At 38.1% G+C, this 26,048-nt stretch overlaps 1 protein-coding gene across 5 annotated transcripts in view; it reads right to left on the minus strand.

Annotated features, from left to right (window-relative positions):
* RBBP8 (RB binding protein 8, endonuclease) overlaps nt 1-22,132 on the minus strand; it is a 38,365-nt gene extending 16,233 nt beyond the window's left edge. Inside the window, exons 1-7 of one of the 5 annotated variants that reach the window (XM_068190777.1) lie at nt 22,106-22,132; nt 14,621-14,840; nt 9,774-9,816; nt 7,341-7,436; nt 5,175-5,287; nt 3,570-3,645; nt 355-518 (exon numbers count right to left, since the gene is read on the minus strand). In XM_068190777.1, coding sequence (XP_068046878.1) covers nt 355-518; nt 3,570-3,645; nt 5,175-5,287; nt 7,341-7,436; nt 9,774-9,816; nt 14,621-14,732 — 604 coding nt within the window. In that variant the 5' untranslated portion in view covers nt 14,733-14,840; nt 22,106-22,132. Of the gene's footprint in view, nt 1-354; nt 519-3,569; nt 3,646-5,174; nt 5,288-7,340; nt 7,437-9,773; nt 9,817-14,620; nt 14,841-15,445; nt 15,586-16,586; nt 16,702-17,413; nt 17,565-17,805; nt 17,900-22,105 lie in introns of those variants that run through there. The other 4 variants (XM_068190762.1, XM_068190755.1, XM_068190771.1 and 1 more) reach the window with 4 other exon arrangements.
* Between the last annotated feature and the right edge of the window lie 3,916 nt (nt 22,133-26,048).

Consider the following 26,048-nt stretch of genomic DNA (forward strand, 5'->3'; position numbering starts at 1 on the left):
CCACTAGGTGGTGACATTGCTGCGTGCACAAGTCAAACCTGAACAGATGCTTTTTCAGCCAATTTGCATGTAGAGAAGAAATATAGGCTGGAAAACTGTTACATTTGCATTTGTACATGGATGAATAAAAGTAGAAGGTTGAAATAAGTTCTGAGCATATCACTGATGTAACAGTTACTGCTATAGACCTTTTTTTCCCTGGACTCATGCATTATCATACAAAAAGAGAAAAGGTAGAGCAAAAAAAAGGAAAAAGCTTTTAGGTTTTTTTTTAGTTTTTGCCCTTTGCAATCAAATTTATTCATGATATTTCTCTTTAGCCCTTAATTAATTACAAAAAAAAATTACTCTTACCACTGTTGTTCTCCCTAAGTTCCAGATCTGGGGGTGTATGTTCTGTATATCGGACATGCCTATTCTCTTTTTTTCTTCTCATACGATTAACCACAGAAAATGACGATGTTACAACTGGAGAATCTGGAATAACTTCTGCCTCCACTGCTTGCTGCTTTTGCACCCTGGAGGCCAAATCAAGTATTCAAATAAAACCCCAAGTCAGCAAGATGAAGAGTTTTCACTTCAGCAAGCAGGACATCACACAGTATGAGAACCCAACAATTCTGGAAATACAGCCACCTCAATAACATTACACTGTAAAAAAAAGTAATACTCAACCCAGTTTTTAGATACATCTAACAAAAGACTGACCATTGCTCCATCGAGCCCAAGAACAGCATACAACCCTAGGTCTTCACATCTGAAGTCAACATACAACTGCACTATGGAAGCCCTTTTTCCCAGAAGAAGCTAGGTACTGTAGAGGTTATAGCTTGTTCTCTGAAGCAGGTGCTTCTTTAACAAAAGAATGATGAAATGGATGGATGGATGAGTGTCTCTCTCCCACCCCCCTGTATGGAAATCCCTGTACATCTTCCCAGTTTATGACCCTGAGATTGGCTGAGTTGGTTAGAGCATAGTGCTGGATAACACCAAGAGTCTGGGTTCAATCCCTGGATGGGCCATTCACTTAAGAGTTGGACTTGATGATCCTTGTTGGGTGCTTTCCAAATCAGAATATATTCAGTGATCAGAAATACTGCCTTAAATACAAAATAAAAACTTTTGGACAATTTTAAATAGTACTGAATAGCACTGTATTCAAAGCAATCCCCCTCCAAAGCACTGATGTTACCTCTAACACAACTCAAAAAGGTCTTCAGGGAGTAATGTAAAAAAGCAAGGAAAACAAGTAATGTAAAATACAAGATGAGTTATGAAGTTTACCTTCTCTCACACTGTCAACTCTAGCAGCCTGCTGGAGAGTCAGTATATAAAAATTGGTGCAACAAACAACAGTGTCTTTACTTTCCAAAAATTCTATCTATACATAGCCAGGAAATAACAACAAAAAAGGATTGATTTTGGATCTTTGAATTTAAACAGCTTGTTTAGTACTTCACAAGGGGCTAAATTCCCTATGGTGGTGGCAGTGAGATGTGGAAAAGGCAGTAAAAGAAAAGCACACAGAAATCTAACTCAGCCTGCTTGGTCATCTTCCTTCAGTTGCACTTTCCCTTACGATTCTCAAGAGAAAACACAGGCCAAAAGATCATTTCCTAACTATAAAGAGAAGGATATAAGGTTTTGATCTAAGGGAAAAAGAGGAAATACAGATAAATTTTTGCTTGCTTTGAAGCTGAACCACAATATCTTATATAAAGTAAGGTAATGGAAAACTTTAAAAAGCCGTCTGGCTTGAAACAAAAAGCATTTTTGCAGTTAGGCTTTTTACCACTTCTGACTTTGAACACTTAATGACAAATACTGATGCAGTGATGTTCTCAAGCCTTGACGAATCCCTTGTGTGATTTTGTAATTCCTCTTTTCTAGCACATTTAAAAATAAAGCACTGAAACTGTATTATCTACTAGCAATATCTTAAGACGCAAATCAAAATAAACAACAGAGTGATATATTGATCAATTTACTTTGCAAATTTAAGTTAGTTGTTAGAGTTCTCTTTAAATGTACTGGCACGTGTGGCCTTGTTTGACAAATGACCCTACTAAAAATATATTTTTCTGCACCTTGCTTCTATATAACCCAAAAGGTAGTTTCTACATACCATCACAGGAAAAAAACATCAAATTAAGCAGTTGCCATACATACTGTACATAATAACTATGTAATAAATAATTTCTGAATCATGGATTTATCTGAGACCCAGAAGAGGTTTTTGCAGAAATTTCCTTGCTGTTCCCATCCATGCATAATGAAATCTCAATGTCATAAAGGATCAGATAATACAATTCTTCTACACTTTCACTGATTTCACTTATATGTGGAATTCTCAGATTTTTATTCTTAATATTACAACTTGGCTACAAAACACAGAAGACTGCAAAAATCTGATTTCGTATCATGCAGTAGAAACAATCTGTTACTTTGCACCTACAATAAGTTGCTAATTCTAAATAAAACACCATGACTATAGCTCAACCAAAACAACCAAATGCAGTGACTGTATTAAAACAGCAGTACCATCCTTGTAAATTACTGTTTATCCACTCAACTCTGCTCTTATTTGAATGATCACTTAACATGCAGAGCAAATAATGTATTGTTACATTGGTCATTGTCAGCTTTCCTGCATTGGCCAGAGATTTTTACCAGAATCTGGAGTCATGAAGTACGTTACCCCGAGAAGATGAAATGCATACAGAAAAAAGAAAGGACAATGAAGGTGCAAAGATGGGAGACAAACTAAGAAATAAGGAGGAATATGACTCCAGTCATTCTGAACTGTAGTTGTTTCACTCCCTACTGAAGCTGAATTCTGACAGAGACAAGAAATAAACCGCATGCATAAAACACCTTCTGTACCAAGTCCACACATCCTGTCCCTTTTTTCCCAGGCATGCATACAACTTAGTCACAGATAGGGAAAAGTGAGATAAGTTTCAGATGATGTCAGACCACAACAAGAAAGGAACACTACCTCTGCCTTGCACAGTACACCACATTCACACATTAACCACAACATTAGATGGCACATTCTTACTATAGCAGATTAAAATTTCACAATTTGTAGCTCACTATTTCTATGTCTTGTTTTCAAAATTTACTATAGTATTTTTCTTTTAAAATTGCAAGGTTATAGTAAATTTATTTTAAAAATGTATTGCAAGATCCTGGGACTTTTTGACTATCTAAGTAGCTACTTTTCTGAAGTCTTAGCCTAGGAGTAAACAAAAGGTAAAGAGGCGACCAAGGAATAAAAGCATGAGATGTAAGGCTCTGCTATACACTGTCATCAAAAGTCAAGCAAAATTTCTATGATAAATTCACTTCTCCCAGTTTAAAACAAGATGCACACAGCTAAAAGAAAATAAAAATCTACACAATAAAATTCAATGGGGCTTATGTTGTTATAGTGGCAGTAGGCTATCTTTTCACAGTCTATCTATCAGAAAGAGGAAACAAGATTTAAAGACTTAAAAGCTGATACTTATATTCCCAGACATTTCTACTGAGTAATGGGGGAATAACCCAAACAACCCAAAACTTACTCTAGTTCCTTCTGTAATTGCTGGAACTGTTCAGTTAACTTTTTATTCTCATCCTGTAAGTTGTTTTTTTCATTCACTGAAATTTATAGAAAAAAGTATTAAAAAATTAATTCACACCTGTTAACATGATAATCTTGTCAGGTCCTTGAAGGAAACAGAACCAATTATAAAATGTAATACAACACACCTTCTCGTTTACAAAAATTAAGTTTCAAGCTAGTCATTTACAAAGTAATAAAATGACATGTTAGAAAAGGCAGAGGTGACACAATTACTGTATCACAACATTAGTTCTACACAATCATGAATTACTTTTGTCCACATACACACAAGTGAGACTGTGTTGCAAAGATGAGCAAATTGCTCACTCGTCTCCATGGACAAAATTGCTTCCTTAGGCTAAGGATAACCTATGAAACACAAAGTAATTTGAATGTGGTTTTAGCCACTAAAGCAACCATTAAGCCTTTCTTCCATGCTGTCTCAAACTAATGTGGTGATAGCTCCAACTCTTCTGTAAACTTTAATTTTAATGTTCTTGTTTTTATTTTGTTGTTGTCTATTTTGCCTCTAGATTCATCAAATGATCTTTTCATTGTTATACAGATCTCAACCCAAACCCATGGGAGCCTACTGTTGTGTGTTAGTTCAAGATTTGTACCTAATAGGTGTCACCTTGATTTTTAAGGTTCAGAGCTGTATTTAAGAGATTGGCTGTACCCTGTTTGCTGTTCATCATTAAACTCAAAATTCAGAATAATTTTATATAAGTGCCCAATATCAGAAGTCCTTGAAACACTGATGTGTTTTGTATTAGCATAGAACCGAATATTTCTATAATTTAATTAATCACCAAAACACAATTTTTTGTCTGGCATTTCCCGTATTCTAAATCTCACTTAATGTTTGCTTGTTCTTGACAAAGCAAGACAACTAAATGATACAAAATAATTAGTGGTAAAGATACCATTAACATTTTAAAATTCTGTCCTGTATGCTTTATACAACCAATCTTTCCAAACTCTCTTTATAAACATATTTGTGTCCTGCTTGTGTATCACCTGAAACAAACAGTGTAATTTGTGTCACGTATTCTATTTCTTGATTTCAAAATGAGCTGGCTACAAGCTGCCTGGTATAAAGCTATTTTTGTGGCCTCAGTTGGTTATGTGACAGTTATGGGTTTACTGCAGTTAAAATCCAAGACCAACTACAGGACACAAGCTGGACCAACTTATGTCTGAACTTGATACTTTGCAATCACCAGTTCCTTTTGAAGTCAGGATTTTCTTAGGAAAGCTGGCAATCATTCTAGCTGTAGGAATAAACAGAAGTAGTCACATTTTATCTAAAGTAGCCACTTTACAGTGTAAGATTTTCCACGTCAGTTCACTTTCAGTATCAGCACTTCAATCTAAGAAGGTGGGTCAAATGACTAGTCACTGGTATGTTACATATTTTCAAACTGTACAGTTAAGTATCCCCTGACTGAACTTTTTGGGCTTACTGAACACACCACATAAATTTTATCAAGTTACAGGAATTACTGGAGAACTGGTTTACAAAATAGCAAGTTTTGTCTTCAGGCTTGGGGATAAAACTCACTAAGCTCAGTTATAAGTTTGAGATTCTGCTGCCGGATATTTTCAAACTCCTGCTGCTTCTTTCTCATATGTTCTTCAGTTACAGCACAGCGATCACATAACCCCGCTCTTAATCTACAATAAAATGAAGAGAAAAAGGTCTCTGTTAAAAAAATATTGCCATGCACGAAGCAGATACCAATGTTTAACAGATCTTTTGAACAATGAAAACCAGAAAACTTTTGACAGCTCTGCAGAACACCACTAAGTACTGTGGTTTTATACGTTCACATAGCAATGTTTTGAGATTTCTGAACAATCTAATACTATATGCTCTAACATTTGCATAAATGATTGTAGGTACTGGATACTTCTAAAGCAACATGCATTACTTTATTATATAAAGTGGAGCATGCTACACCTTTATACTGAAATCCTCTGTAAGGCATCCTACTAAAAGTACTGTTGGATATACATCACCATTTTACATAAAGTTCATTCAAGAAAATACAAATAATAAGCAAATCACTTCAGTAAATAGAATTACTACCTCATCTAAGAAGGCTATGTACTGTCAGTAAGCAAAATAACCCAATAAAAAGGACGAATAGTAATTTTACTCTGCAACAACTGCCAAGCAAATGTGAAACATTTAAGCACCAATAATTTGAAGTGGAGCCAAAAGTTCATGAGAGGCACTTACTCCACTGTCTCTAATAGTTTAGATTAGCTGTTTAAAACACATCCATGATCAGAAAAGGACTGGTGAGAATTACTCCATCTTACCTGACACATTCATTCATGCAATAAAATATGTGTTCATTTTATAGGTGATAAATGGAATGTATTTATTTTTGGTACACAGCAAAAAGCTAACAGTATAACCAAAGTGAAAACCAGACTCTCTTTTGCCTGCTAAATAAGAAACCAGTTTGTCAAAAGCTCTGCACTACTGCTGCTGCTGCTACATCAAGTATTAAAAAAAAACCCAAGTAAACAAACTATGTAAATTTCCAATTTCACAGCTGAATATTGGAAGTAAAAGCCATACTGGTTTATTGGTATTTTAATATTGTGGAATTATGGCAAGAGTAAAATACTGAAATGCCTCTTCATACTAGCTTATCTGAATGTGTAACAAACACAGTATTACAATCTCCTTGTATTAAATCAGTTGAAATACTTGTTTTGTTTTTCACAATGTGAGTAATTCATCTGCTAAGGGATTAGAAAAGTCCATCCACACCATGAGTGCCTCTCTACTTACATGGTATGAAAGTTTATTACCTGCATGGCTACAAGCTTATTCCTAATGCCTTTCACAAAGAAATTGAGTTGAAAGAAAAAGACTATCACAGCTTTAAAATCTGAGGTAACACAAGGAATAGTGGAAAACCATTTACTATGTAATGATCTCCTGTTCCCAGAAAGCTTCTGAGAGCCTATTAACAGCAAATTTAACATCTACTTTCCAAAACAGATAGTTTTTAAAGAAGGAAAAATGCACTGTAATTTCACGTCTATCAGTTTTGCTTTGCTGTATCAGATTAAACAGGAACAAATAAGGAAAAGGCAGAATGGATCAAAAGGTGAGTTGAACACCTAAGTCCAAAAGAAGGTAACAGATGGAACCTGTGATCAAGTTCAGGTAAAACAGGCAATTGGTAAAAAAGACCCCCTCAAATCTGAAACATTTTCTAGTGAGTTATCTCCTAAGTTTCACAACATATGGGTTTGCCTTTGGGTTTTGTACTGGTATTACATCTTGATCAACATAAAATTTAACTGTACAAAGATGGATACAAAAGAACAAGCCTTAAAATGTCCGTTTGCCTCCCAAGCTGATCTAACTTCTATCTAAACCGAATTAAACAAGTTAAGCACTTTGAAAATAACAATACAACATAAATTGTTATTTATATTCATTATTGATTTTATGTTTAATTATATAGATGAGATAATATATATGTTATATATGTTTTGATTGTTCTTCATTCAGAAAAATGTAAATTCTACAGCTTTCTCTATAACACACTATTTGGATTGCATTAGAAAAGGACTGGCTTACTAAAAAACACAAGTCAGTAATTTCACACCAACACACAATAAACTTAACTTGCAAAGTATCCAGAGCTACTCTGCAAGAGCAAAATTCAGCAAACTCAAAAACCAAAAGACACTACTTCACCTGTCTTCTAAAACCTTGATAGTGTCATGAAGTGCTTTTTGCTGTTCTCTGAGCTGTTGGTTTTTGGTATAGAACTCTTCAAGCCTCTCTGCATCCCTGAAAAGAAAAAGAGGAAAAAAATTGTTCTAGCTTTAAATTGTAGTAATTATTTTATCACCAGAGAATTTTCTCTGGCATGTTTCTTTCATATCCTTGGGAAATGTGATTATCATCAGCACAAATACTATCCTGACAATAAACAAAGCTAATGCTTCTGATTAATAATAATTTACAAATGACAGAGGAAAGATGCAGCTAGTTTTTAATTAATAATAGAGGCGATCTGTTATGTCTGATTTTTGTTCAGGTGAAAACTAGAATTAATGATAGTCAACACATAAAAGCTAACAATGTTCAAGCAACAATTTCAGAGAACAAACTCAAACACTTCTCTTACACTTTACTGTGTTGTGGAGCTGTTGGGAATCTAATGGGAGCTTTCACAATCAGGTCATTTTGGTCTTGTATCAGTGAGTAAATTCTGCAGTGTGGCAAACCTACATTAGGTTTGGATATCTCTGAAAGTCTTTAGATCCATTAGAGGTTTACTTCCTCAAGAAGAAATTCTCTATAGAGCATGTATTCCCATAGTATGAATAAAGACAAAAGAAACCCCTCAGAAGCACTTGATCTTGTGGAAAATACCTTCTCTAAAAACCAGAACTAATTAATTAACAAAGAAAATTTTCTCCTTAAAAGAGCTAGGGAAAAGCAGTAATGTTAACTTCTCAATTTTAGCTCCCTTTCAATGTTATTATCAGATCACAACATCTCTTCAAGATGAAACATGGTATGAGTGACAAGCACACAATTATTTTCTACAGGGAAATTAATGTTCAATAAAAACTAAGTGCCTAAATCTGTGTAACATGACAGCGACTAACTTCTGAGAAATTCCCAGTTCTTCTTTCTGCTATGGAATCCTTTGTATATATCCATGAAAGCAGTTGTTTGTTTTCAGTGTGCCTGATTATTTGTGGAAGTCAAGAAATTGGCTCATGAAAAGCTGTTAAGCAGACATACATCCGGAAATGAAAACATATTTACTAACTTGATACAATTATTTTACACAAACAAACTTTTAAATTGGCACTACCGCTTTAACATATGTTTAGCCAACCACATTTTCATATTGCTGGCACTACAGTAGTTCAAGAAACTAGCAACCATAGGTCATAAGGTGAGTGGGACAGCTGGAAGCCTCTACAGTGTACAGTCACAAGCATATTTAATTAATCTTTAAGTACAGATGTTTTATTTTTCTGTACTATCACACAGACCCACATAGGCCATTCCAACTGCATATTCAACCTATAAAATAGTTACATGCAAGCAGCATGAGGGACTATTTAAGGCTTGTACTTTTACTTGGGAAGCACAAAATGTTAAAATTCTGTTACCTCAGTTCACTAACCAAGTACAGCCAGGCCATGACAAAATTTGAAGTCTGACAAAAGCAGGCTGTATTTTCCTGATGTTTAGGACATTAAAAAATCCCTCCAACAAAAAACTAAAACCACAAAAAAACCCTTATATTTTCTGCTTATGCCACTCACAGAAGGTTTAAAATAGCAAATTTAAAAATTGCTTCTAGTTGATTCTAAGTCATTCTATGGCATTAAGTCATTTGCAATAAAAAAGTAAGATATTAATGTACACTAATACTGCATGCCTTCACCTAATCCCTGTAAAATGCCCCATGAAGAAAGTAAAACAACAGAAGGAACTAGGCTCTTGGTTGGGTATTCTTTCCTTAAAATTCCAGTGCACCTGATAGACATGACAGATGTCTTTGGCTATGAAGGCACTGCATAATGGCCGGTCCCTAGCCTAGGGTTTACAAGTTATTAGCTCCAATGCTGAAGTGGGATACAAAATAAGGTGCTCATTGTCAGCTGGTTACCAAGTTTGAAATACTAAACCCCAGGTATTCAGATGCAGCAAGGAGAACAAGACCTCCTATGTAACAGTACTGTATCCACAATGTGGCATTTGTAGAAAGAGTCCAACAAACAATGACTAACCTATTTGGTATTTGTTCAGTCACAGCACTGATAATATTTCTCATCTACAAAACTGACTGATCAATTTAAGATTCCAGAACATGGAAGCAACTTACGATACACCAGGCTAATATCAAAAGCGAGAGACAATTTCATCATTTCAGATTAAAAATGAGCAACTACTTAATTTATAAATTATACTTAAGAAACACCCTGTAAAGAGCTCTGTACATCTTCAGATGACTTTAGCTGAATTATTAAAGTAAGCAGAGGTTTTGACACATCTAAAGGAAGAATCCACAAAACCTTAATTGATCTTACAAGAATTGCAGCTCATTAATGGGACTCTGACTCTCCTTTAATAAACTAGATCATTAGGGTGAGTACTTACAAGCATCTTTCCTTTTTCAACTTAGATATTTTCAGCTGTAAGCCTGAAAAGTGGAAAGAAGAAATCACATGTTATAGAATTCTGATTGTAATAAATTAACTCCCTGTTTGCCACTGTTAGCTGCAAAGAGAGACAAAAAATGTCACTAATCTGGAGAGGAAAAAGGTTCCTTCTGGATTTTTTGAGTGTGTTCTAAAGGATCTTGGAAACAAATATAGTCATTGTGATGTCCAGGAAATAAGGACTTCTTAAACAAACACACAGATTTCCACTTACACAAGTAAACAAACACCTTTGTGAAATGACCACACGTGAATAGCCAGCACTGCCAATATACTTTCATTGACTATGCCCACATAAGTAGCATAAAATATGTTCTGTGTGCACATAAATTCATAATACCACACTGGAAATGAAGCATCCAATCACTGAACTGAGAAATGCTTTACAGTGTATATACATAAAGGAAACATTAAAAATATGTGATTCAAAGCTTTAAAGCACAAAATCTTTTTTTGGAGATGTGCTACCAGACTCTCTCAGTCAAAGCTTCCTTGGAATATCTGAAGGTGAACTGATTAATGATATTTCATCTGTGGCCTTTCTCCCCCTAAGGGTTCCACGTTCCTAACTATATATTCTGAGCAGAAGGAAAAAGGTTTTCAAATATAACTGATGTTCTCAGCAGGAGTGGCCAGCTATGAAAGGTTGCTATCAACATCACGTTGAACATTAGGTGTCTTGTAAGCTCTCTTGCAAAAGCATTAGATATTTAGGATAGCAGGATAAACTTATAAAACCACAACACTTGTAAGAAAACTTCAGACTATTTTGAATTTAAGCCTAAATAGGCTTAAATAGTTGATACTACATCTTACTATAGAAAATGTAGGTTAAAGCAGTTAACAGACTATTTTTTCTCTGCTACCACACTCAACTAGGAACAGCTCTAAGGGAAAAATTCATTGCTCGAGAAGGTTCACTCCTCAGGCTACTTAAAATGTCAAGCCAGCCACAGACTCAGTGAACCCATACTTGCTACAAGATGCCAGTGAGACAATGAGTTAAAAATGCAGACAGACTACTTAAAAAATTCTTAGGAAATATAGCAAGATTTCTTTTATCTCCAAGTGTTCAGCACCTGTGAGACATTATGTTCTTTCATGCAGATCAGCACAGAAAGAGGGTTTATTTTTTAAGTAGTTGCTATTCATCAAGTCAATTAGGCATCTGCAATTAGAACCCCTATAAAGCTTGCTTTAAAGCTGCTCCACTCCCATCGGAAGGAATGAAGCTGCACAACAATGCATCTCCTGTATGAACAGGTAGTCTGTTCAGCAAGTATTTAGGATTGTAACTTTGGCAACCTGAACAACCAATTGAAGAGGCTGGGCTCAAAAGGCCCAGTACTGTGCTACAGGTAACACTATCTCCCCTCTCACCTGAATTCAGGAGGAACTAAACTAGTTACTTAAAGGTTGCATTTTTTCCTTAGTTCAAATGACTGCAATAAGAAGGCAGGAAACCAGTCTGTTTGATTTACCCAAGAGCCTTGAATTACTACATCTGCTGTAGTCTCTTCCTCTTGCTTTTCCAGAGCATTGAGAGTTTTTAAGTATGTTCATTTAAGGAGCTTTGCTTTTTCAAGTTTCCTTATTTGACATAGGGAGCACCTAAAACTCTGTGGAACTACACTATGGCCCTTCCCAATTCAATTTTATCTTTCCCACAATATTTTTATGGAATAGACAAGCTGTAGACTATATAAATCTACATTACCTAAAGCTTGTAAGTGCATTAGTAAATGACACTCTACAGCTATTAAAGCAACAGAGATCTTAATTAAACTATCATTAGGCAGATTAATGAAACACTATTTTATGAAGCTTGCTATTTGATTAGACTATATAGCTGTAATATTTCAATTAATGGCTATGATAATTTCTGTTCTGATGAATTTTCAAAAGCATTAAATGCACTTCCTAAAGCTGACAGTGCCTGGGAAGACCACAGAATCTTTATCACTGAAGATTTCTTGAAACAAGTTGGACAAGCTACTATCAGCAATGATGCAGACATAATCCTGCCTCAAGGGTACAGAGATGGACTAGATGACCTTCTAAAATCCCTTCCAGCTCTGTTTTCTATAATTATTTACTTTTGAGGAACTTCCAGCCATTTCCTTTCCTACAGCAATCTATCAATGAGATTGCTTTTCTCATAAGTTTCTCTTCTTCTATGACTACAGTTTTTTGTCCATTGGTATCTTCTGCTTTTCAGAGGTAAGCAATAACTAAAAAAACTAGACCATTCTTGTACATAAAACACTGCTTACATCTCTATGCTGATAGATATTTTTAGAGTTTTAGATTTAAATTAATCCTCAGAAACCATCTCAATCCACGTGCAGCAAGCATCTATATAATTATTTCAAGCAAGAGGCAAGAATTACCACCTGTAGAAATAAATCACTACAATTACAAAAAGCACTATTAAATTCCTTTGAATCTTCTGGGCACTATGGAAGTATCCAACACATAGGAAATAAAAGCAAAGAGTTTTAATGACCATTATTCTAAGTTGTTGAGCGCTTCTGAACTCCATGAAAAGTCAACTGACACTGACCATACCCAACATCTTTGGAAACTGGGATATAGGTGTCCTACCCATTGTTTCATAATGAATTTAAGTTAAATAATAGCTATTTTGACTGAAGAAGGCCAAAATTTGGATTATTTTGGAAGTGATCAATTTAAAAGAACAAGAAGCTGGATTTCTTTACATTACGGTGAAAAACACACCCTTTACAATATAGTAATATCGACATTCAATAAAATCCCTTTCAAACTGCATGAGTTTAAAGCATTCTTCAGTCTACATTCTATAGATATAACTTGCATAACATGTCTGACCATGTCAAGTTCATGTGTCGTAAATTCTACTTTTCATGGATTTTAAGTAAGAAGAATTCAACCATTTCAGTGTTCAGTACATTGTACATGCAAAAAGCTTTTTCAACAATGACTAACTTTCCCTTAATCCACCTTCTACCACCTTTAAAATAATTTTTGCTGACATTCAGATTGGAAACTCATGAGTCAATTTTAATTCTTATTTATAGACTTCAGAAACAAGCAAAGTCTAGGCAAGTCTGTGTTTGATGTTTCTAAAATATCTTCCAGTACCATTTTCTATAAGAGGATCCCCACCTTCTGGAAAAATTAACTATCCTTCAGGCATGTCTTTGATGTTATCATGGAAGACCTAATTTTACCTAACAGAGTGTGGGACATACTGACAAAGGGCTAGGCATGAAAAAGACTGCCTGGTGGCAAAATTACCTGGCCACACCCTGCATGCATTCTAAAGAGTATCTTGCTTGCATAAAGAAAACCCAAACTTGAAAATCACGTGCTGCACACCCCAAGAAACTAGAGAAAGGGTCACTTAACATAAGTCTCTACATCAGAGCTTTTTGTTTCTTAAGTATTTGTTGCTCAGACATGCCATAGATTGCCAGATCCCATTCTGTCAGTACTTCCGCGTTTATCTGTGGTTGACATCACACCCACACCAAAAAGAACCATCAACAATTTAAAAAAATAATTATTAAAAAAAGTTAAATTTTTTGTGTTTTGGAACACAATATAAAACTGTAGTCCATATGTTAATGTCAAGAAATCCTACTGTCTGCTACTGTTTTCTTTCCAGTTGCCATATTAGTGGTATATGCTTTTTGGTTGGTTGTTTGGTCTGATTTTTTTTTTTTTTTAAATAATCAACAACAAAGTGTCATGGCCTAGTGCTGCAAATTATTGAATCAAGACTTTCATTAGGAGGCATGTAACATCTATTAATTATAAAACAATCTCCAAGAGTTTTTCAAACTAAGAAGTGATGGTCTAACTGGGCCAAAATGGACAGATCAGAAACTGTTTTGAGGCTGGTAGAAACAACCAAGGCCCCTGAAATGTTCTGGGTAAAGATCCACTTGCATAACTACAGTTCTTAAATCACAAAACCTCACTCACTTTTATTCCAGTCTAATATAAATACTATTTCATACATAAGGAAAGACTTCCTAGAAGACACTAATTCTGTTTTAATTCCATGCAAAAAGAATGGATCATGTGACTTTAGCAGAAAAAAATGCTAACTTATTTAATGTTTTTAGCAAAAAACCCTTATGAATACTCCTTGTAAAACAATATTACAGTAACAATACATATAGTGCAATAATTCATCTTTTCTGAATTACCGAAGAATGGCTGTTAGTGTCTGTTCAATCTGTAGTAAAATTGTTATTACAAGTCACATAATGTAAGAATAATCATAGTATAAAAACATCACAAATTTTGCTGAGAAAAATGTAGAATACTAAAATCTGAAGAAATAATTTGCACTTCAGTAACATTAATCTGCACTGTGATTTTGCACAAGTTAGGGGAAAAAAACACTGCAAATAATTTTAATGTATGTGAAGCAACTAAAGCCAAAAGCAAAAGATAAGAATCCATCAAATAACATGGTTTGGAAATCATAATCCAATAAAGGTAAAGTAACACATAAATATTTTGTAGGCAAGCAGAGACTCCATGTAACATTGTGTTACGTTTTCTTCACTGACCTAGCAAATGATTTATATGTGTTGATAGCTTAATCCTGTTAAACCAGGCTTAGGTGGTCAATCTCTAAGGATCATTTGTAATCCCGGGTCCAACTTTCTGCATAACTGAAAACATTAAAAATCTATTTAGTTCCCTGCAGAGTATTTTGGTTCAAAGTTGTCCTGTGGTAACTGACAGACACCAACTTTAACCTGACAAACCCAACCTTCAATGATTTACCTTGTACTTCTTTATCATGACATTCTTTCAGTTTGGACCACAGTTCTTTGAAGAAATCTCCTGTAGGTTCTGCAGAACTAGGGCTCCCACAGCTTCCTCCAGATGCATTCATCTTGCTTTATTCTGCTCCCAGCTTCTTTGACTTGCAGAACTGGCTCACTCCAAACTTTATATTTTAAATTACATAGTTATGAAACTGTTTCTGAAGAGGGGGGTATGTCTGTAACAACAGAATGATAACACTTACATTTGAATTTATCACAGCATAACTTGTAGCCATGAATGGAATGCAAATTTTACTGTCTAACCTTGCTGAGGATATATATTTATGAACTTTCATACTGACAGTCACCCTGAAAGCTAGGACACTGCTAAGTATTTTGCTGCAGGTAATTACAAACAGAATTTTCCTCCCCTTAAAAAGTTATCAACTTAAAATTAGCTTAAAACACTTAAGAGTCTTTATTTTTTTCTTATCTAAATATAGAATTATACCGAACTCCTGTTTTCCAAAAGTAAGGCATAGTACCAAAATCTGGCTGTCAGCAAAAGCATTTGTCAAAAGTTTTATCAGAGATGGATTTGTCTATATACACCCTTTATATCAACTTGGATTCAAATGACATCCTTTTGCAAAGAAAAGCTCACATCCACTTGAAGTGTTCATAATTGTATATTAAAATGATTCCCATTCCCTGATGAAAAAAAAATTGAGAGTAATCACAAAACTTTATAAATTTCCAAAACATTAATATTTGAGAAGAACAATCAAAGTCAGATAACTCTTAGAAGCTTGACTGCCTATAAAATTTTGGATAATCTTACCCATAATTCTCACTTGTTTTGAAGGGTTTTTTACAGAGATGATGCCCTCAGGCAGACAACAGAGGAAGCATGGTACTCAGATCTGGCTCTGAGCCAAGGCTAGACTCGATTCTGGACACTTCTGGTGTCTAATATTGAAATACTCCTGTACCTCTGTCCTTCAATTCCCTCTGTGTGAAAATGGACATTCTAAGTTTTCCCCATTTTTATGCAGTCAATTTTAAACAAACACTTCTGAACAGGGACTGTTCATTACCAGGTGGACATACCTACCTCCATGACCTTGTAATATAAAATGCAGTAAGGAAAAAAAAAAAAAAAACTAGGTATTTTGTACTATTCCTAAATTAGCATCCTGAGCAAGCAAACCACTATGCCTATAATGCCAAACGGAAGGAATAATTTGCTCACAAATTTTTGAGGTATAAGTTATAGTTCAGATGATACAAGGTCTATGATTAGTCAAGAAGCTGCATCTCCTATCTTGAAAGCCTTCAAACAACTTTGAGTGTCTGAATGCAGCTACTGGTTTAGCTGATCACCCAGATTCACCACAATAAATGTTCAGTCCAGTGGTCAGTAACCAAGTGTAGGGCCTGGAGGCTTTGGTTCCACTCTCCTGTCTCATCTCTCTGTGCACGGTTTTAAGTCACATTTTCAGTGTGGCTGTCTTTACAATGTAATAAAAATAATGGAACAAAACATTATTCTCAACAGAAACCCTTGAACTGTATGCTTTCTGTAGTATAAGGATATTTAAATGTTACAATAATGCAGCCAGCAGCTCCACATTTGCTTTAACCTGCTCTATCCATAGCAAATTCAGGATACGGCTTCATGTTAGTAAATATTCAGAGAAATCCTTAATAGAAAATAAAATTACCCTTTGAAATTAGCAATGCCTACACGTATTCAACATAAGCTGAACAGTGATTTGCTTGCATCTTTGCTGCTGAAATACTCCACTTTGTGTGCAGCCACATTAAGCCATCTTACAACACTTCTTTGTGGAACCAATTGCCTAGTGACATTAGGAATGGCATTTAAACTCTTGCTTTGCACCTTCAACAGATGTTTCAGGATCAAGCTTTTTTCTATCAAGTACTAGGGCAGTGAAAACCACACGCTTGCTTTCACTTACTGTTTGAGATTTAAGTATGTTAGATGACTCATTTCCATGAAAAAGTCACCTGACTCTAGACAATGAATGGTGTTCGTAGTGTTTGTTTTGAATTTTTTTCCCCCAAGATGACTGCAAGAAAAAAAAATGCACAAAACCCGCTCAGTTTCTGCAAATTATTCAGACATCAACCGACTACAAATAAGAAAAAAAGAGCAAGGCATTTTCCCAAGCTTCAAGATCCCAAAATGACACATTGCTTCCTACAGGTGTTCAACCTCTCTTAAAACACAGGGCTCGCAAGAAGCGTTCAAGTCGAGCCTTTGACAGGCCTGGGCAGCCGCACAAGTGTAAAAGTGATGGCTAAGTCTCCAACTCTAAGAAAATGCTTGCCAGTCCTTAGGGAGAAAAAACACCAGAGCTGGATGTACGGACACTTGCAGGCAGGGACAGAACTGGAAGCTGCTTGGGGGTGGAAGCACCGTGCCAGCCCCTCTCCCGGATGTCCTACTTTGCTGCTATCCCGCCGACTGCCGCTTTCAAAGAGCCACCTAAAAGCGTCCGTTTCCCTCTTCTTCCACAAACCGACTCCCTCCGGCACCGTCAGGCTTTCCACGGCTTCATCAATGATTGCCTGCAGGAATCCATCAGCACCGATAAACGCGCCGAGGCCGCTTATCGGTGCTGATACCTTTCCGCCGGGGACACACCGCCCCTCCGGGATTCTGGGGAGCACACGGCGCCTCCATCCCCACCGGCTGCTCCTACAAACTCAACTCTCCTGCACTTCCCGGCGGTGAACTTTGTTCTCTTTCCCCTCCTGCACGAACACCGCACAGAAAACTCACTCGATAGACACGCCGGGATGCTCTGAGAAATCCTGCCATGACCAACACCTGGGAGCTTCCCGCCAGGCTTGGGTCACACCCCGCCGCCGGGACGCCAGAGGAGCGGTATGGCATATCCCACACGCCGCTTCTCCCGAGCGGCGGGAGCGCCCCAGACGGAGAGGACGGAGAGGACGGAGAGGACGGAGAGGACGGGGCTCCCTCGGGCAGGCGGGGCAGTGCCTGAGGAGCGCCCGGCGGGGCCCCGGGGCCGGAGGGGCTGCGGCGGGGCCGGAGGGGCTGCGGCGGGGCCGGAGGGGCTGCGGCGGGCCCGTCCCCGGGGCGGGGCGGAGCGGGGCCGGCGCGCTCGCGGTCTCTCCCCGGCGGAGGAGGAGGAGAGCGCGCGCCGTTACCTGGTTGGCTCCCGGCGGCTCCGCGCGCCAGCGGCGGGAAAAAAGGAAAAGCCGCAGCGAGCGCCGTGCCTGCCCAGGGAGGCGGGGCCGCGGGCCGCTCTCGCGAGGCTTCCGCGCTGCTCTCGCGAGAGAGGGGAACGGCAGGGTCTGGGTCCCCCGGCCCGTGCGGTCGGCGGGGGTTCGGGTGGCAGGGGTGACAGGGTGACAGGGTCACAGGAGCAGCTGGGTTGGAAAAGACCGCTGAGGTCATCGAGTCCTGCCTTTGACCGAACATCTCTGTGGCAACTGGGCCACGGCACTTAGTGCAACGTCCAGTCTTTCCTTAGCCCCGCCAGCGAGGGTGACTACCAGCTCCCTGGGCAGACCATTCCAATGTCTAATCAACCCTTCTGTGAAGAAACTCTTCCTAACGTCCAACCTAAGCCTCCTCTGGAGCAACCTGAGGCCACTTCTTTTTGTCCTGTCGCTTGTTGCCTGGCAGAAAAGGTTGACCCCCACTTGGCTGCACCCTCCTTCCTGGTGGTTATAGAGAGCGGTAGGGTCTCATCTGAGCCTCCTCCAGGCCAAACAGTCCCAGCTCCCTCAGCAGCTCCTCGTGGGACCTGTGCTCCAGACCCTTTACCAGCTTTGCTGCCCTTCTCTGGACACTCTCCGGCACCTCTGTGTCCTTCCTGAATTGAGGGGCCCAAGCCTCACAGCCTCACCAGTGCCGAGTACAGGATCCTGCTGGCCACGCTATTTCTGACACAGGCCAGGATGCCATCAGCCTTCTTGGCTGCCTGACCATACTGCTGCCTCACGTTTGTTCATCGATGTCACCAGGTGTTGTCTCAGCCCTCTCCTCCTCTAGCCCTGGGGCTTCCACAGAGAGCTGCCAGAGGAAAGCCAAGGGGACGAGCCAGGCCGTGGCTGGTGCCACAGTTCGGAGTCACAGCAGGCACAGAACACTCTGGAAAAGCAAGGGTGTGTGCAGGAGCCTGCATTGAAACAAATGCTGCCCCAGCCTTCCTGAAAGAAGTTCTTGCTGGTTTAGATGTAAAGAGGATCATCAGGATGTACAACTGTGCCAGAAGTGGCCTTGCCTTTAAGGCTATGCTCTTAAATCTATCTGTGCCCCAGGATTTGTAATCTGGTTGGTGGGGCTTACACACAGAAGTATGTGGGGGGCCTTCCCTCCACTCTCTTGATCTTAACAGTTTCCATGGCTCGTCATTTTGCTGTACAACACAGCAGCCTAGGCATATTTTTGTTTTATGTGAATATGGAAACCAGTAGGCACATATAATTATTACAATTATAAGGCTGCTGAACTTTTTGTTACTTCTCAAGGTTTTTTTTTTTTTTTTTCCCCCAAGTTGCAGATCAATGTTCCTTCATTCATTGGGACCAGCCCTACTCTTTGCAATGAGATAAACCCCTTGATTTTAGGTAGTTCTTAGTGATGAAATAGAAACAAAACACATTTTTTCACTATTACTAGTCTGCCTTCACATGATTTCACTGGACCATTTTGATATGTATAGGAACTCTTGCAGAGACATCTTGGTGGCATGAGTAGAAGGCATAATAGTAATCAGTTTGGAAGAGACAGTGCTGCAAACATATACTTTCTAGATTGTTAATAGCAATATTTAAAAAGTGTTCAGGTATTTCATAATTGTTAGTAGCTGTTCCATCTAATTCTTTTTACATTACTCAAATCTCTCAGGTCTCAAGAAAACATCATAAATAAGGAGCTACAGCATAAAACTGGATCTGAAATACTATTTCAACCTTTTTGAGGTATTTTGAAGTACTGTCCGACAGGAGATGACACATTATTCAAGCTTCAAATCTGTTGTTCCCCACTGTTGAGAATATTCTTGGTTTCCCATCAAGTACGTACCATGAATTCTGAAGTATTTTGAAAAAAATCTTGTACTTTTCTGCTCATTCCTCATCATTGTTTGACCACTTATTTTTTGATGTAAATAAAATGAACATGTTGTTCAGGAGCTCAGCAGCAGATTACTTATTGTAAGATCAAATTGTAAGTTTGATCCGTTATCAAATCAGTAGACATATGGTGGAACTAAAATTAGCTACTTGTTTTGGAAGAAGCTGTCATGCCATAATAGGTTGTGATAGACACTCCAGTCTTTCTAAATAATGCTTGTTGCCAGCTTTTCATTCTACGTTTGAAATTTCTGTGACCTAAAAGTTTGTGATGTAGGCAAGCAATCATTTCCTCATGTTAAGAGAAGCAGATGTCTTAAATCTATGCACAGATCTGATAAGTAGCAATAAAATACTCCTCTTGCTGATCGATTAGATATTTTACCATAAACTGTACCTTTCTTACTATTTATAGGAAGCACTCTGGCAAATAATTATGTCATCCCTTTTATTTCCCAATAAACTCTGAGCTGTTTGTTTTCATATTATCTCATGTTGTCTTTACAGCAATATAAATCCACTGTCTTCTACAGTGCTATCCTTATCTGCTCCACAGTAAGTGAAAATGGATTAACGTTAACGGTTGAACTTGTATCTCCCTTCCAGATTTATTTGATTTTATGTACTCTGTAATCACATAGTTGGCCACTGAATAGATTCCTGGCTCATTGAATGTGCTAGAAAACTACTGGAGAGTCTGATATTCCACATTCACACACTGGGTGTCTTAAGATGACTAGTCTAACTGGAACTGCATCTCATTCACCTCGTAAGAGTAAACACACACACCTAGACAATAAAATTGTGGGAAAAATGCTTCACCGTTGCTGCGCTTCAACAGATATGAAACTTCCTGTGGTGTCATGGCTCGTGTCCAGATTTCAGAATAACCCTTACAGTGGCACATTGAACTAGGTGACAGAACACTTATCCATGAGCAATTCTGCAAAAAGGGAATCTTATTTTGTCCTAGCCCATTTTAGACCTGGATGGTCTCAACTGTTTAATCTAAGGATAGTAGGTGGAACTGTCAATTTTCAGTTACAGTTTAGTGGCAATGCCTTTCTTCTTGATGACTGGACTATTTACCAGCAAATCAACTAATAACTGAAGTTCTATTGTAAGAGTACTGCAGTATTGCAGCACAGATAAAATTAAAAATAGCCTTTAATTCATAGACCCCCCTGCCCTTTTTGAGGGGGAGTATAGAGGCTGCATCAGTGTTTCTACTCAGGTAGCAGCAGATGACCTAGCAACTGCATATGCATACAGAGTAGAGCTAAAAGATATTAGCAGAAAGTTTACTTTTATTTTGTTTCTATTACTTTAAATTAAGATGTAAAGATTAAAACCAGATTTGAATTACAATGGGAAGTCAAATTTAAATATTTTATTTGCTTTGTGCACAAAGGTAACTATTTCATTCTTCACACATATGTGTGTGTGTGTGTGTATCTGTGTGTATGTATAAAATAAAAGAGTGAGGTCCTTATGTATTTGCATCAGATTTAATAGATCACACATGGCTAGTGTGTTCACAACCTCTTTGACTTGCAGAGCTGCAACTGAAGGATAAATATATTGTTTAGCTCTCTAGTCATGTTCATTTAATGTACTTTATATTGCAATTGCCAATAAGGACATCGAAGGAGCCCAGCTTCAGATGCAGCAAATACAAGTATGTGTCACAGTTCAGCTGCTACCTAAATGGGATTTGAACTGGAAGTGTAGGAACTGGAAGTGCTCTCAGTAGTATGATTTCTTACAGATGGGAGGGCACATAGACAACAGACACCACCACTGCTGTCTGGCACAGGTGGTTGCTTTCTCTGGAAAAATAGGGAGGAGCCACTCCATCACCCCACTAGTTGAATTTGATTCTTCTCAAGCTGCTTGCGTAGCCATGTTTGAAACTGAGCCAAGATCAAATTCCCCAATGCCAGAAATACTGTTCCTTTTAAGGAGCCCTCTTCTTTGAAGTGCTTTCACTGCCCCTCATCTATAGTTAGAAACTGCCAGGGCTTATTCAACTCAGACTCTCGGGTCTCTTAGGAAGACTTGATGGATGGGGGAAAAAAAAAAAGGCAACGTGAGGGATGCTGTTGCAGGACCCCAGTGCAGTGTTCCTGGTCTTCAGGCTCTAGGCAGCAGCACCTATTTGTGTTAGCTGCATGCGGAAATGTTTTGCTCATACTGATGTTTCTCAGGGTAACATGACCAGTTTGAGTAGTTATGCATATTTATCTCAGCTTTGGAAGGCTGAAGCAAAAGTTAACAGATCTGTGAAAAAAATCATGCCACCTACCTTTTATTGTAGTGAACAACATGAAAAGAAGCAACATATAGGAAGTTATATTTTACTTACCATTTGGGAAAAAGAAATCCCCAAACAATAGCCCCTGTGCTTCCAGACCCCTAAAAAAAAAAAAAAAGGCAGCTGAGGAAAACCCAATAAAACAGAACACATAAACTGGAGAGGGGATGGCAAGCAGCATTTTGAAAAAGTTGTTTATTTAGTTTGAATTTTAAACATATTCAACATGTTCTGTGTTAAAATCCTATAACTTTAGAAATCAACACTCTCTTGTAGCATTTTAGAGGCTCTACACAGAGTCCTTGTGCAAACTATGCAGTTCAGCCAGCTGTAATTTTTCTTTGGAGAATGGTTTATCCCTTAGCAAGTTTTCATTACATATTTGATAGCAGAATCAACTGAGAATATAAGAAAATTGAACATTTTTTTCCTGATTAATATTATCAGCCTCTGTGAGACTACAAAATTTTCCTAGGTTCTTTTCTGTTTATCCACACGTTGAAGAAAAAATTTTACACACACCTACAGTGCTCCTAATAAGAAAGTGATTTCAATTAATTGATTTTTAAGAGGCTCAGGAGGCCTTTTTCTTGGCACTCTACAAAAGAATAATATTAATTTTAGCATCAGCCTGGAAATAGCTGGCAGTAAACATAATTGAAGCTTCCTGCTGTGTGGCTACTATAAAATCTAACATAATCCAGTATAAATATTTTGTATCTAGTGGTTTGTATCCACTGATTATGATATGGGTTTTTTTTCCCATTGCAAAAGAGAATGGTAACTGTTTTGCTTAAAGTTAGACAAAATCAAGAATTCCTGGGAGACGGAAGTAGCTATGTGAGGGTTTTTAAAAATGTAGCTACACAGATGTTGAGAAGATTCACATTTACTTAAGTTAAAGAGTTATTTTGTCCTAACAGGCATGACAAAACCTGTCTTCATTCCTTTCTATTCAGCTCAGCCAGTAGTTCTGTGCTCCAGTAGTTAATCAGTTACCAGATTCCACAGCTTTTGTTTTCACACTGTTTAATTTTTCTTATTTGACACAGAACCTGTGAATGGATTCAGCTGCAGATACAGGTACAACTTTCAGGTCAGCCTACTCTTTATGACTAGCACTGCTTTTTATTGCCATTACCACCACCGTTACTCATTCTAAACAGGTAAATTTCTAATAAGTATGTAGAAAGAAAGCAGTAAAAATGACAAGTAAGTTTCCTATATCTTACCATGAAATAGGTAAATCTAGCCTTAAGTAGCTCACTTTATAAAATTTAACTATTAAAACGTTAGTCTGGCAAGAATTAGTAACCATACATCTTACTGTAATGGCACTATGCCTTATCACAACACTGTTGTTAAGTGACAGGGATTATAAAAACGCTGTATAAAAGAGAAGCAATATAAGCAATACTTAAATGAACTGCTCAAAATACCAAGTCATTGGCTGTGGAGTTGCTATCTCTCTCTGCTGTTATAGGTTCATTGAACTGTCTCAGCAGTAAATACTCTGCAGACAGAGCAGATGATGTTGAGCTGCACACCAAAGGCTCAAAGAGCTGCACTTACCAAAATCCTGTCAACAAGTGCTGTAGAGACTGGCAGTACTCAGACACATTAAGGAGATAGCCACTATACCACTTCAAGCATCAGAGAATTTTTTTGCTTAAGGTTATCTTAAATTAATTTTAAAGAAAGATTTTCAAAACTCACCCTTCTGTTTGAATTGTGAAAAGTTCTGTTCTTGGTCGGGGTGATAAATATTTACTATTGACTTCCCCTCCAGCTATAAACCTCAAGTGTAAGTGAGATGAGGAAGCCACTGTGGACCACACTAGAGAATGCCGAGAGGAGATCTGCTGCACCTAAGATATATACAATGTGCAATGGATAACCTAATATGCCTTTCATTTAACTGGCTGGGCAGGTTTCTGCATTCTGGAGAGCATGGAATCATACCAGAATTTGTTGGCATAACAGGCCCGTCAGACCGGTTCCCGGGGCACCCAGGAACCTGCCCAACCAGTCTGCATCAAAGGCTGGCCCAACATGCTGCAGCTCAGCTCAGCTCTGCTGGGGAGGCTTCTCAGCCGCGAATTATTCACGCCTCTGTCAACTCCCAACATACTACTCTGAGAGAATGATGTAGCCTCCAGCAAAATAATTTACTGAGGGGTGGGGGAGTGATACATCCTTGTTAAGTGTAGCAAGATCTTATTGTTATAAATTTTGTTTCATTTTATGTGCAGATGAACTGGGCTAGAGGTCTGCCCAGCATAAGTGCAAAGAGAGACAGAGAAGTAAATGCCCTTTTTTTATAACACTAACAGTACAGACTTGTTATAATGTAACACCAAATCTTTAGTGTGACCTGCTAAAACCCTCCAAAACTGTGCACTAATTCAGATTTATTTCCAGTGCAAAATATATTTACTGTGTGCATAGGATTCAGCATATCTTTGTTACCATATGAGAAACAGCATACTGGGAACTTGCACGTGGAATATCCACCTTGTGACTTTGGTGGAGCCCTAGGTCTGTGCAAGCTGAGCCTGAATTACTGCACAGCCTATTTCAAGGTGAAACAGGTCAGAGAACATGGAACACATGGGCCATGCTTCCATAACTGCAAAGAACTACAGCAGTTGCCCTGCTAGAATAGCACATGGGCTGCAATGGCAGCTGTGCTGCTTTTTATTCATGGCTGTGGGGCAAGAATACTTGCACAGTAGTCCTGCATATTGCATGGTTATTCAGGATGTAGGTAGAGATCAGCATATGCCCCAACAGAAGCCTGCATCTGTGTAAACTTAGTACTCTTTTTTTTTTTTTTTTTTTTTTTATTATTATTCAATTACAAATATAGACCATAATTTTCAGATCTCCTGCTGTGATTGTCAGAGATGTTGAGTAAAATCAGTAAGAGCTGTAATTAACACTTCTGGAAATGTAATCATGGGTACGTATACAATCAGTTTGCTAAATATGTACTTCTTTTTTGTTTAGGCTCCTAAAATTTAAACATTTGGGCTTGAAAAGGTTTGCTGTATTGAATGTTGTCAAAGGCTGTGAGTAACTATTGAAAGCTGTGTTTGTTCATAAAATGATCCCACAGTGATATTTATAATTTTTAGATCATCTTTTCTTACTTACCAATTTTAATAATAGTTACTAGACAACCTGTGATCAGAGCAGGAAGTTACCACCAAATTCAAACAGTGCTGCGTAGCATAGGCAGTGTTTTCACCATTGACCTGAACATGAAAGACAAGCTGATATTTGAATATAGTCAGATGATTTTACTACAGGAAAGTAACCCTTCCTATAAAACTGCATCTTAGACCTTGAAAGGAAGGCTCTTTTCTGAAAAAGACAGCTAACTGAGCTGAAATGCCAGATGTATGCTATTTGTGCTTGCAGTCACACCACCTTAGGCTATGATTGCATACAGCTAAGCAGGGCTGGGCTAGGTCAGTACTTGGATAAGGGATTTACAGAGAGTCCGCTGCAGGAAGTGGTTTTGGTGATTCACGAGGCTGTACTGAATAATCGGGCATCACTGCCAAATGTGATGGAGACATTGGGTTCTGGGTATGCCCCAGTCTTGGTGCCATATTAAATGGAAGTTTTTAAAGACTCCAAAGCCCTTTCCACAAGCATTCAATATTGAGCTGTAAATCCCTGTCCAATGTGAATGTACCTTTGTGTGCCTACGATGTGGTTTCATGAGTGTCACACAGTTGGATAAACTGTGTAACTGATTACCACAAATAAATTACCACCCAAAATATCTGTAAAAATGTGCAATGTGGCAAAGGTTCTACTTGTATATTAGACTTAAGGAGGGCTGGTGTGCTTGCTTCAAAGCTGGTCTACTTCCAACTGTGTCAGCTGGTCTTAAAAAAGATATGGTCTGAAATGTTGCTTTCTGCATCCTGAGTCATCATTAAACTTGGAGTCTTATAGTGAACCTCATGGTGGGTCTTTAAAG

This window comes from Anomalospiza imberbis, chromosome 1, assembly GCF_031753505.1.
Source record: "Anomalospiza imberbis isolate Cuckoo-Finch-1a 21T00152 chromosome 1, ASM3175350v1, whole genome shotgun sequence".
NCBI classification, from domain to species: domain Eukaryota; kingdom Metazoa; phylum Chordata; class Aves; order Passeriformes; family Viduidae; genus Anomalospiza; species Anomalospiza imberbis.